A 13345-nucleotide genomic window follows, 5' to 3' on the forward strand; every position below is an offset into this window, starting at 1 on the left:
CAATCCAGATATCTGCATCCTTTCCTTCACCCTCTCAGAAGGGTCGTCTTGTGCAGCATGATTCCATTCATTCAGCTGAGAGTTAGTGTTGTGCTAACCAATGTTGTGCTACCATAGTCTGTAGACCCCCTGGTCTGGACAGTCCTTTAAAGGCCATTTCACAGTCCGGCCGTGGCTGCAGTACGTGTGGGGCGGGGTGGGAGAACCAAGAGGCTCTGGAAGCACAGTAGCAGATCCTATTCCCCCCCAGCCAGGTGTCGGAACCCAGTGTGTTTCCCCCCAAAAAAGCATTTTTATGCCATGACTCGTCAAAGGTTTGTGAGTAATTCCAGATGTATCTTTTGAGTAGAAACATCCCACTTCCTCATCTCCCAATAGTCACACAGATAAGACTTGCCTCCAGAAATCAACTTATGATAGCATGTAGCATGTAAGGCTTTTTCAGCTACGCAATCTGCTCATATGGAGGATTTTTCTTTTGTGGAGGAAAGTACACTATGGTAAACCTGATTATGTAAGGTCAATATGTGACGAAGGTTAGTGGGATTAAGCCTGTGATGCAACACACTGGTTGGGGTGAACATCTGTAGACACTATAGTCCTTCAGGGCCCCTGACATTGACCTTAGAGACCAAGGGTTCCTCTAAGAGAGAGCGAGAGCGAGAGAGAGGGTGTAAATCCAGTTGCCTTTAACAGAAGCGGAATGTCACGTGCCTTGATGCATGTTGACAGAAATATGAAATAAGGATCCAAGCACAATTTCGATGGTGCAAACAAATATGACATTTACGTTTTTTTCCCTTTTATCTCGATATGTTGATCTTCTACGGAGGCAAACTGTAATTCCCATTGAACATGAAGCACGATAAGGCGTTCTGAAGCTGTAGGATGCATCTCTCCACTCTCACCCATGTGCGCTCTCTCTCTCCCCTCGTCCTCTTCTCCCGACCTCCTATCCCTCCTCGCCTCTCCCTCTCTCACGTCCTCCCACCTTAGCTCAGAGGCTGTTCTTGTCCGGCAACTCGGCCTCCGGGCTCCGGGGGAAGTAGACCGTGGCTTTGTGTTCCTCATATCGGTCGATGTGTTTGAGGTGCACCACCATGTGCAGGGCGTAGGCCAGGACCAGCAGCAGGATCAGGGAGGTCACCAGGCCCATGAGGATGGCTGGCGTCAGGAAAGTGGCGCAGTCGGTGGCCGAGGCAAACTTGTCTGACTGCACGTTGAAGGCCTGGATCTGCGGCGGAGGAGAGAGGTTCAGAGGAGGTGACAGGGGTAAGTCGCGGGGGGGGGGGGGGCTAGGTAAATTCTTATTTCCATGTATAGATGGAAAAGAAGTAGGTGGACATACAGATAGACAAACGTAGAAGAAGACCTCCTACCCTACCACCACCCAACCACACAAACAAACACACCCAGACAGTACTGTCAGACGAGCAACCACACAACCCACAGCCCATCCTCCCCTACCTGGAAGTCGGTGAATGTGATGTGCCAGTTTGCGGAGGTGTCGCTGTGCGAGCTGGGCATCAGCAGGGTGTCGTACTTGTGCAGGCTGCTGACGTGCTGGCAGTGGTAGGACGAGGTGGCGGGGGCGTACACCTCGCTGGCGTTGAACGTGGCCTCCTGGGTCCAGTTGTAATGGATGTGGACGCTGTCGAGGGTGAACCAGTTCTGACCCGCCGACTCGTAGAAGCTGTTGGACATCTGAAGCCTGTGTCGGAGGACAGGCTTGTTCATGAGTCATGTCTACTGGACGTCACCATGCAGGGAATATTTCCAAACTGGTGATCATGTTCATAGGATCATCACTTTGTACTATAGCATGAACTTCTTTCTTGAGGACTTAATCACTATATTTGAGTATGTATACAACATACTACATTATATTGTGCATATTGTATATTGTGTAGTATTGTGGATTGTACTATTCCATTGTGTGTTTGATGCTATGTTATGAGAAACTGACGTTCCTCAAAGATTGTCTACACATACAGTATTTCATCTGGTTAAGTTAAAACGATCAAAAGTTCAAAGAAGCAGATGTAAAAAAGTGAGATGTGACCAAGATATTGACTGGGAAAACCAGGGAGAGAATAAGGAGGGAGGAAAAACAAGTACCGGATGACGAGCCCTCGTAGGTCCTCCACATCTCCAAACCTCAGGGAGAGCCTGTGTGCCAAAACAAACAACCATCAGAGAGATTGCCTGCCGAGTAACAAACGCATCTCATATTCTGTTATGAGAAGAATTCACCACAGTGCTGTTGAAGCAGCCAGTTACAATCACAAAATAGGGTCCCAGTTCAGTTCCTGTTGCACCTAATTTTCCCCGTCCCACAGGCTGCAATGACACCAAAGGATCCGTCCAACTAACCCTCCACAATTACTGTCATCTATGATTTTGGTTCAGTTCTGCAACAACAGAGGAGTCTACTTTTCTGGTTTCATCATCAAGCCTGGTTCTATTGAAAAGTAACTCACATACATTTCTATAGGGTGAATTTGATTTGAACGTTCTTCTAGTTCTTAGTGCTTGGTCAACCAAAACAAGGGCACGTAGAGAGGAGAACTGTGCCTTACGTTGCCTTTTCCTTGGTGCAGATGGAGCCCTTGGTGTCTACCGGGGCGCCGGGCCCGAAGGTCTTCTCCGTCAGGTCCACGAAGGTGTGGTTCTTGTAGCGAATGGCCAGCCGCTTGGCCTTAAACAGGATGCAGGTGTTGCCGTTGTAGACCACGCTCAGGGGGGAGTAGGGCCCGGAGCTGAGGGACTGGAGGAGCTTCCGCTTGCTCAGGTCCTGGCCCTGGTGATGCCATCCGTAAGGCTGGAAGGACATGCGGGCGGTGGAGGTTAGGGAGGGAGGGACCCGAGATGTGGAAGGAGGGCGAGAGGTGGAGGGATACAGTGGAAGAGAGAGGGGCCAGGGAGGGGCGGACAGAGTTGTGTGGAGAGGGGGAGATCGAGAGAAATGGACATGGGTTACCCAAAGAAAAAAAGCCTCTTTGCAACTTTCTGTAGGGAGCACAGTCAGAACTCCTAAGCGATGGGTAGAGAGTATTGCTTTACAAATACAATGTCCTCTAGATGGAGATGTTGTACTATCTCAGAGGCCATGACTGGGATGTCCCTCAAAGGGCTGATGAAGCATCACTGGCTGGTCACAGCCTCGCATTCTTAGATGACCGCCTCATAGGCTTTGTGCCTGTGATGCAGGAAACACTTCCAGTGTCGCAAACAGGAAAGGAAACACTATAGTGTTGGCAGAGATATGACATTGTAGCACGCTGTGCTGTGCGTTGTCGAGTGAGAAAGGAGGGAGAGAGAATGGTGGGAAGGAGGAAGAGACAGAAAGGAGGGTGTAAGGGAGGAAGGGAGGGAGAGAGAGAGTACAGAGCGCTTTCTACCTGTAGTATTCTCCTCAGTGGGTTTTCCTCTTCAGGGGACAAAACAATTTCTTCACTTTCCAAACCCAGTCCATCTGGATCTGAAACACATATCCTGGTTTTAAACTAAATATCCTATACAAGAACAGTGCTAAGATGTTACAGTGTAGCAATTAAAGACGTGCATATGGATGTGGAGGGGCATGCAGGGGCTGCTACCCCGGCCGTTGTACAGTATTAGCATTAACATGACAGTTTTGATTAAATCAGGTCTCTTGTCACTTCAAAGTGTTGTGACTTACTTGTTCTGATTCTCACTGACTGATGAGGGACATTTGAGCTGTAGAAACAAGAGCAGACATGTCGAAGGGCTAGGTTAGATTAGACTTTATTTGTCATTGTGCAGTAAAACCATACAACGAAATGTACTTGTGCAGCCTCTAAAACAATACTCACTTTCATATACACACATAAATAAAATAAGAACAATATAAAGAACATTATCAAGGCATCCAATATTGAGTCCCATTGCATAGAATCCCTACCTAGAAAGTGCAACTGTGTTGGCTGGGGGGTGGGGGGGGCATGATTGTTCATTCTTATTCAAGCCATTTTGGATTGTAGCATTCCCACCATGCTTCCCACTGCACTCATCCATTCATCCAGACTGTGTTTGTGTCCACCCCAACTGAGACGCTGATGTTTGCCCCATATCAGCTTGTTAGCAATGCAAATGCATGGGAGTTTGCTAGAATTGCTCTGAAGCACTAAATATGCGCTGTCCTCCCAAACAACATCTCCCTCACTGCTGCTATTGATATCAGTATGTACAAATGCACGTGCCTCCACAGCTGATGTTTTGATTCAGATGCTGTGGACTAACTACAGTCCTACCAGGAGGTCTGATCGACATTCACAAAGGACAGATATCCATTATCATTCCTTATGTTAACTAGTTGGTCAGTCTGTCCCTATCCCTATCCCTGTCCCTGGCCTTGGCCCTGGCCTTGGCCCTGGCCTTGGCCCTGGCCTTGGCCCTGGCCCTGGGAAGGCCGGTGTGGGCCTTCCCAGGCATGGCTTCCGGACCCCTGGTGTCTAATTCTAGACAGATCCCTTTAACTGTGTAATCAGACATAATGCCGTGGCAATGGACTTACCATGAGACTACGCACACACACACACACATTCACTTACACATACACACGCAGGTTAAGTATGCGTATGACGTGGACTGAAACCTGACATCCGTGGCCTGAGTTTGAATCCGTTATTGGCCATGTCATGGTCGGCTTCCGTAGCAGTGTTTTGTTTCTGGTGGTTTAAATAGGCGCCAATGCTGCACCGCAATAGGCTTCAGAAATACTCTAACCTGACCAAGTGTAATTGGACTCAACTGGAACACTGGTTGTGTGGGCGTGGGAACAAGTGCTAATCCCACATAACCTTGGGACAACTGACCAGCAAACAACTAGTATTACTAGTGATGTTCCATGGACATTTTGCAGAAACAATGGCACATGTTTTGGGATATTTCTTAGAAGCTAGTCATTTGGGGAAACTTGCAGGTCTTACAGTTATTCAGGAACTTCACAGAAACACATATAACTACTGTATGTCTCACAGGAAGCCTCAGTACAGTAACCCTAACCCTTTTCCACTTAGACTCTCCATCTCTGTCAGTCTGCTATCAACTGCCACCGTATTTGACTGTATTTTACAACCGTTCTATTGTCAGAGAGGCAGTTGGTGGTAAACAAGGGTTGTTGCTACGAGGGAGCAAGCAGGGTGTTGCCAGGGTTTCCTAAGCCAGTCTGTCTGGAGCGGTTATCTCTGGTAGACACCTGGGTCATTCTCAGTAAACCAGTGCCAGGCCACCTGTTTAAAGATTAGGATTAGGAAGTTACACTTGAAGAAATAGAATATAAAGTAAGGACAGGGATTAGACATCACTGTAAGGTCATGAATTAAAGGATAGTTGAAGTTGAGATAGGGGCTGTCATTACTGGAATTGGTTAATTACTTGTTAAACAATTGGCCTGGGCATGTCCTTTTTGGTTTATGTGACCTTTGTCTTCTGTCCCTTTAATCCAGTTTTATTCCGTCAGAAATCAGGAAGCAACAGTTCAAGCAAGGTCAAATTCCCATTGGGCGACCCGATGTGGCCCCGTTGCCACGAACCCCAAACTTTAAGCACAATGACAAACAAAAGTGTCACTCTTTCCAATGGGCTTGGGATGTTCCCCTGACACGTGCTAGATGTCTTTTTCACAAACTTGTGAAATAAAGATAAAAGACAAATAAAGTCAATTGTATAAATATAGAACAGTATTGCAATGTACATTGTACACAGTACTGTAAAGTAAAGTAAAAATGCATATTAAAAAGAGTATTTGTATTATCAGACTCTATGTCTAAGAGAAAAAATAATTGTGTACTGATAAAACTTTCAATTCATGAGTTTCTTCTAGCTAGATTGTTACAATACATGAACCTTCATTTGTAGTTGTACCTGGACCAAAAAGGTCCCTTCAAAGTTCCACATGCGAAACTTTGCTGTAATAGACTTTCCAGTGTAGTTTCCTTATGCTCCGGAGGGACACTAAAATGGTGCTCCCAAAAAACAGCCTTTCTGACACGACCTTAACCAGCTTTGGAGGGTATAAACTCACACAAGGAGCATGAATAAAATCTGATGGTGCTTTCATCTCTACTTACATTACCTACACTAGACTAAAACTTCAGGAGGCCGCGCCGACCCCTTTTTGACCCAGTCATGCTGACTCTCTCTAGTCTGTGATAACTGTGTCATGTAGGGAAACTAGCTCATTCTTGCCCACTCAGTGGCTTTGATTCTGACTTAGGACCAGGTCACTGGAATGACACTGGCAAATAAGCTGCTGTGTCCTCACTTTAAATCAAATTACAAGTACTGGGTAAGTCCTCCCAAACCAGAAGACAGCCAGACACTTTGTGATGACCGGGAGATAATCTGGTATGACCAAGTGATACCACGGATGATGTGATGTGAACTTTGTGAGTGAGACTGCTAACAAGAGTGTGTGTGTACAGCATGCACGGGTGTGTGTGTGTGTGTTCGTTCTCGGAGTACTGCTGGCAGCTGGCAGTACTGGGTGAGAAGGCAGCTTGGCACGTATGACTTATCACCTGCACCTGTTCCTCCGCCCAGACACCAAACATGAAATAAACCGATGTATAACGACACAGACCTTCAATAAAACTCGACATCTGAACGGCATGTTTGATTTACAAGCCTTATGCATATTTATGAATGCAAGTCCCTAAACATCCGACCACTACAACAGTGATTGACACCAAATACAATATGTTAAATGAGCCCAGCGTTGTTAACTAAGTGAGCCTGTGGCATGTTTTAAGGAATGTGAAATGCATTGACAGTTTAAGACTCATAAATACTGTGGAAGGTTGGGGAAGGAAGAGGGTAGGACCACGTTGGTTGGGCCGTCCGTGCATCCAAAGCAAATCATCAAAAAAGATGTGTTTGTACATAATCTTAAAGCATTGTAAATTCTCACAATGAATCCTCAACCACTAGGCTCCTCCAAAACTTTGTCGCAACATCCGGAATAAACAGAAACCGCAACGGACACTAACACAACACATCTACATGCCCAAACCGAGACCTCAGCTGGCTGGGATAAGCTAGAGAAAAATACCTTGTGTTTCTTTGTGTGTGTGTGTGTGTGTGTGTGTGTGTGCGCATGTGAGTGTGTGCGCATGTGTGTGTGTGTGCATGCTAACTAAGCCCAGCCGTTTGTTCCTGTGCCAGTTTAGCGAGGTCAGCAACCCGGGGCTGCTGCAACCCTGTCATTGGCTCAGCCTGTCACACGGTGCCTCTGTGCTGAACAGCCCTTTATATCATCACAGCCATGCCCGAGCCACTCCCTGGCTCACCTCTCTCTCTCTCTCTCTCTCTTTCTCGCTCACACACACACTCACGCACAGAGGCGCACACGCAGAGATGTACAGGAGACACACACAAAGAGGCAAACAAAACAAAGAAACTCGCACACCAACTTGACCGGAAAAACACACACACACACACCCACACGCTCGCACCACAGTGGCACAGGACACGAACACAACAATGTACACGCAATCTCCGAAACAGAGCCGTGTTCACACACACTCTCATCCCTACGTGCATGCAGTATATGGCACACACACACACAGCGCAGTGCTCTGCTGTGCACCACCAAGCAAGGTGTGATGCACACCAAACTGTAAACGAGCCTTCTCTGCCTCATTCTGCTTGATCTTACACAGGGACACACCCTCTCCAGATTCTCTCCCTCAAATCAGAGGTAGACACAGGAAACCGAAATCCTTATCTATGCCAAGATGTCTTATCCTTTGTGCGTGTGTGTGTCCAATAATAGTCGATAATATCTCTGATTAAGTCCTAAGTGTTTACCGAGAGGTAAACATGGGTTTTAATGGCCGAGGCGTGGCTCCAGGTCAACCTTAGAGGCGTTTAAACATCTCAGGGATCTCCGTCTGCCTCATTCATGCTCTCCTCCATCTGCTTCCCTGCCTGCCTCTGTCTGCCTCCTGGACTGCCTCCAGGACTGCCTCACACCAGGTCTTCCTCTGCCTGCCGCCCTGTTTGTCCCCATCGTGCATCTTTTCTTGAATGGAGTTAAACTTGAAATGAATTTGAAATCAAATGGGATTTACTCGGATAACAGGACTACATAGTTTTTAAAGTATGTGCAGATGCTTCACAATGAGAGTATTTTTAAGTTGAATAAGGGGAAAAAAATGGTTTGGCAAAAAAAGAATTCGCTGTTGTAGCACAATGGGTACAAATTGGGTTCGTAGAAGATATTACTCATACTGTATATGATACATAGTCATGCCTCTTTCTCATGGTATGGTCATGTCAAAAAAACTTGATAGCGTCTGTATTTTTTGGGCAATTACTCAATAATAAATCAGTGGGCCTCTCTCCTCCCAAAAAAAAGTATCCTTCTTCTCCTTCTTGAATTCCCCACCACCACCAGCATCCTACCACAACTCTACATCACAACTCTACATCAGTCACTCTGGCTGTGGCCACTATCCCACAGCGCCAGTCTAATGACTGTAGCCAAGATAGCACTATGCCTCTTCCTGAATGTGAGGCAACCATTTTACCTTTTCTTGGGTGTACTACCCCAGGAAGGGAGACATCAGAAATGAGAGCCCCTTCTTTGTAAAGGCATTTTCATCTTGCTGAGTAGGAGTTGTCGGACTGTTTAATGCATAAACGTGACAGCAAATGCATTTGGGTCGATGTGACTATTTGAAACTCACATTTTACATTTCTTCTGCTCTTCGTGACCAAGTGTGAATTGTGAGAAAGCAAAGGTAGGCCACATATCTGTCCACGGATTAAGGACTTAAACATGGGATCAAAAGTACTAAAAATAGAAAAAAGAAAAAAGAAAATATCTCAGCCCTAGAATTTCTGAATGAACTTCTTAGCTTTGTGTACATAAACAGACGCCTCCACAAGCATCTCAGAGGCATGTGTGCATAGAACATGTTGGAATGTAGAGTGGTGCTGAATGGTAGGCTGGAGAGTCTGTCATGTTGTTTTGTCTTATAACTATCAGCAACATCCCACACAATGAACACAAGAATATTCTAGGTACTTTTCTAAGTACGTTTTCCAGTCCAACTGAAATGAATTGAATCAACTAAAGTTAGCACTGCAATGCCCTTGGTCAATCAAAATCCACAGTTCAAGTGATACATCTTGCACGCACTTTCCGTATCCTGACTAACTCTGTCTCGCTCCTCTGTGCTAGCGCTGTGCTGATGTACCTGGTTTGCCAGCAGAATATTTCATTTCGATTTGACCTGCAGGATCGCATGTGCATGATGCAGCCCATGGCTGGCTAGAATTCCCTCCCCTCTCTCTGACTGCATCAATAAACAAAACCCCAAAAGACAATCGGCGATGCCTGGCCTCCTCTCCTCCTCTCTCCTCCTCTCCTCACAGTCCCATCCTTGTTTACCTGCTCCAAGACTGCGAGGCTAGGTCTCTCTCCTGCAGGCCCATTGTCCTGGCCTTATTTACCTCTTTCCTATCAGACCGACACCACTGTACAGCAACAACAGCCCCCAAATCGATGACCAATTTCTGACACATGCCACCTTAGGGGACAAATCTAGACCCCGTCCAACTGTAAACAAAATCACCAGTAAAGACAGGTGAAGCCTCAGATGATGTCTGCACATACCACGATGAATACAAATGGGAAGAGAGGGACAGAGAGAAAGAAAGAGAAAGAGAGAGAAAGAAAGAAAGAGAGAAAAGACCCTCATGACACATCAGCATCTCTGCTTGCCTCTCGCCCCCCCCCACCCCCCCCCCCCCACCACCACCACCACCACACACGCACAGACATTCACACAATGGGACGCACTACCTTCTATCGAGGATGTCAGGCACTTGATCGAAGGAGAGCGCTGGCTGGCTGAGTGCAGACAGCAGGGTGAGGGACAGGAGGAGGAGGAGGAGGAGGAATGCGTGTGCAGCCATCGAGACAATGCAGGAGAGACTGCCTCTGCCGAGCTCCGCTTCATAATCTGCTCCCCCAGCGTTGTCTGTGCGCCTCTCTCCCTCTCTCTCCCTCTCTCGCCCCCTCTCTTTCTCCCTCTGCTGTCACCGCGACTGGCGGCGGCCGCAGCCAATGGCAGCGCGGCAGAGTGGATCAGCGTGCGTCACAGAGCCCCCCCTCCCACCCCCCCACCCCCCCCCTGCCGGCTCCTCTCCTCCTCTCGTCCTCCCCTCCCTTCTCTGTCATCCTCCTTCTCTCGCTCTGCCTGCACACCCACATCCACCCCCTGTACACTATCTCTCTCTCTCTTTCATGATAGCTGCAGGCAAACACTAAGTATAGACAGCGGCTTATTCTCTTTCACCCCGTGTCTCATTATACCTACCCCATCTTAACAACACACAAACACATGTGCACGCACGCCTACACACACATGCACACATGCGCTCGCTGGAACTCACCTGAAAGACGTCAAGGTCAGATTGTGTAGGACAGGATGTTGCCATTATTATAAGCGTTGGCAAAAAAAAAAAAGATTACAAAAAAACAAGTTGCAATTACTGCATGACCTAGATCCGCACTGTGCGGCCACAACAGCGGAATTAATGTACTTGATGTATGTGTAGTTGTGAATAGTGCAGGGCCCAGGGCAGAGGACATTGACCACTGGGGCTGAAAATATGGATCCCAGAAACAGCTGAAATGCAGCTGAACTGCTGCTGCTACGGGATGGGATGTGTCTGTGGTGCCAGCGACCCACAGCCACGACAGCTTCTGTTTTCCTGTTTATAACAGCATGTCAGTCGGTGACGAGGCGTCAGGATCCTGCTCAGATGTTTTTCTGTGACGGTGCTCTGCCCTGCTCAGTCTGACCTGGTTTGAGGAAGAAGAGTTAAAATGTCCCCAGTGGAACGACTTTCGGGGGATGTGTTTATACCAGATTTGGTCAAGGTGTCACATAGAAAGAAATCTAAAAAGATATCTCACAAAAAATTTCAAAACACTGATTTCATAGTAATTACAGTAAATATATGGGTGGAAAGAAGTTCTTCTAAAGTTAGGTTTTACGCAGTGGGACATTAATGTGTTAATTGTATATTTGGTTACTCTTAACCCCTCTTAATTTGCTAACGTTCTCATATTAAAAGCTTCCTGCTCCAGACACGCACTGTCTGTGTTTGTGTATGTGTGTGTGTGTGTGTGTGAGTGTGTGTAAGCAAGTATGTGTGTGTGTACATGAGTAAGTATTCATGTTTGCGTGTATGTGCTTCTGCTGACAGGGACACTGGAGCAGGTGAAGTGATATGACTGATTAGGTAAAGGGGGACTTCAAGGAGTATTTGTGGTATTCATGACAAAAATGTTTGAATGATTACCATAAAAATCCGTTTGGAATCTTCAGAAGGTTCCAGACTTCCCCAACTAACCCTGCGTGCCACGTACATGCGGGTACAGTATGCGTAAATACAATATGTGTGTGTATACGAATCAGATACACGCAAAACACACACACGCGCAGATTCTGCAGGATAGGAGAGGTCAGTCATGTCTTTGAGGAGCTAACAGGAGGAGACTAACGCCTGTCTCAGACCTCTCTGTGCCCCTGCTGCCCTGTCACTTCAGCAGGCCCCCACGTCAGTCCAAACAGCTACCATTCTGCTGAGAAAGACATCGACGTACAAAGATCTGTGATTATTTTTTACACGGGACAAATGACCGGCCAGCAACTTTGGGAGCTGTCGATGAGTCATTTTATTGTGGTGCGTTGAGCACCTTGAACTGGTGTGAACTTCCCTTTCATCTCCTTGATTTTAAAGGGGCAGATTCAGCGTCGTGATTCTATGCATCTCTGACTCAGAGATTATGAAACAGATCAAACACAAAAACCAGAAATCTATTTCTAAGCATGATCTCATCTCTAGCTGTCTCTCTAATCCTGCTTTTTATGGCCTGTTATGGAACATACAGTGTGATGTCATCATTTGGACACAGATGTATGTCATGTGTGAATACACACGTACGTTACAACCTACAGAACAGCCTCTGACATTGCTATCTGATTTAGAACCCTTGGTGTAGACTCCTGGATGGTACATTGCTGTGTGTTTGTTCATAGGGCCTACTCAGTTTAAATACTGTCCACCGATGCCATTGAATAGCTTTTTAGCAGAGAAGCAGGCAAAAGCAGTGCTTAAAGGGGAGGTTCTGCCGTGTTTGTTGTCAGTACTTTCACTGTTGGGAACCAGTGATGCACCATGAATCCTGGTGGAAGGGCTGTTTGGAAACCTCAACACTGGAAATGAACACAGGGACATCACAGAGAAGTTAGATGTGTGTGTGAAGCTTTTAGGATGCTGGATGAGCAAATATCTTTATTCATTTAGCTGAGAACAAGTGTAGCTACAGTACACACATACACTTTAAAGACGCATACAGCACCACCTCTACTAAAAACATAATGTAGGCTGTAATGTCATTAATGACTCAGAGACATTTTGTAGATTTGCTATGTGAGCCTGAAGATATGCTCCACAATATAGCCTACTACCAAATACTGTACTACCCGCCTAAGCAAAAAAGCCAAAATTGTTGGTTGGTACCCTTCTTGCATTGAGATTGAATCTCTGAGTTGTGTTTCAGAGAAAATAGGGGGTCTGATCAGCTGTACTTCAAAAAGTATATAAAAATAAATCACTTTGAAGCCATTTTATCAAGTTAAAGGAATCTATAGGCCTAGGTCTACTTGTCATTGAATTAAGCGATTTAGCAAGATAACTACTAGTTCACCTAGATAATTTTGCTTGATAAAAATGCTAGCTTATCAAACCAACTAGGGTTAAGAAATGGAAGGGAGTGTAACTTTTGTATTTTTTTTAAATCACGACCATTTAAAATGATGTGAAAAAAATACAAACGAAAACATTTTTGCACTAGTGACTTCCCATTTAGCTGCTGCACTGATAGGCTAATCATTTGATGCCATAGCAATCTTAGTGACTGAATTAGCAGTATCTGTGTAAATAAAGAAAATATGAATGCAAAATATTATAATGGATGTGTAACTTAAAACCTATTAAACGAATGTGCACTCCTTGCCAGTGGCAGGTTATGGACGAAAGAGAAAAGAAACAAGGCATCTTTTTTGTTTGTTTTGATGTTTTATTGGTCTGTTTGTCTCTCAGTATGTCATGTTACATAGATGTATCATCCACACTACAAGTCATAGTCCCTTGACTGTCTTGGGTGGCCTACTCTGCTGGTCTTGCTTTCCACACACACCAATCCATCAACCTGTCCTCATCCCAGACATGCACCAGACCAGTGGATACAGCAAACCAGAGGACGTCATCACCAACTACAACGCTAATCCAGCTGAAA

At 46.0% G+C, this 13345-nt stretch overlaps 1 protein-coding gene across 1 annotated transcript; it reads right to left on the reverse strand.

The window, feature by feature from the left end:
* Positions 1 to 203: 203 nt before the first annotated feature.
* Positions 204 to 10056, reverse strand: LOC134018499 (V-type proton ATPase subunit S1-like). The gene is made up of 7 exons (XM_062458468.1): positions 9836 to 10056; positions 3683 to 3720; positions 3402 to 3481; positions 2580 to 2821; positions 2119 to 2169; positions 1468 to 1711; positions 204 to 1234 (listed from the first exon to the last, which is right to left on the reverse strand). The coding sequence occupies exons 1-7, from the start codon at positions 9946 to 9948 to the stop codon at positions 998 to 1000; spliced, it is 1005 nt and encodes a 334-aa protein (XP_062314452.1). The 5' UTR covers positions 9949 to 10056; the 3' UTR covers positions 204 to 997.
* Positions 10057 to 13345: the final 3289 nt, after the last annotated feature.

The sequence above is a fragment of the Osmerus eperlanus genome, chromosome 4 (genome assembly GCF_963692335.1).
Source record: "Osmerus eperlanus chromosome 4, fOsmEpe2.1, whole genome shotgun sequence".
In the NCBI taxonomy this organism is placed as follows: Eukaryota; Metazoa; Chordata; class Actinopteri; order Osmeriformes; family Osmeridae; genus Osmerus; species Osmerus eperlanus.

Excerpts from the sequence above, each read along its gene's own strand:
- LOC134018499 (XM_062458468.1), bottom strand. The coding sequence starts at position 9,948 with ATGGCTGCACACGCATTCCTCCTCCTCCTCCTCCTCCTGTCCCTCACC. Across the intron at positions 2,170-2,579 it reads TGCACCAAGGAAAAGGCAAC|GCTCTCCCTGAGGTTTGGAG; the intron begins GTAAGGCACAGT and ends TTTGGCACACAG. Across the intron at positions 1,712-2,118 it reads CTACGAGGGCTCGTCATCCG|GCTTCAGATGTCCAACAGCT; the intron begins GTACTTGTTTTT and ends CCTCCGACACAG.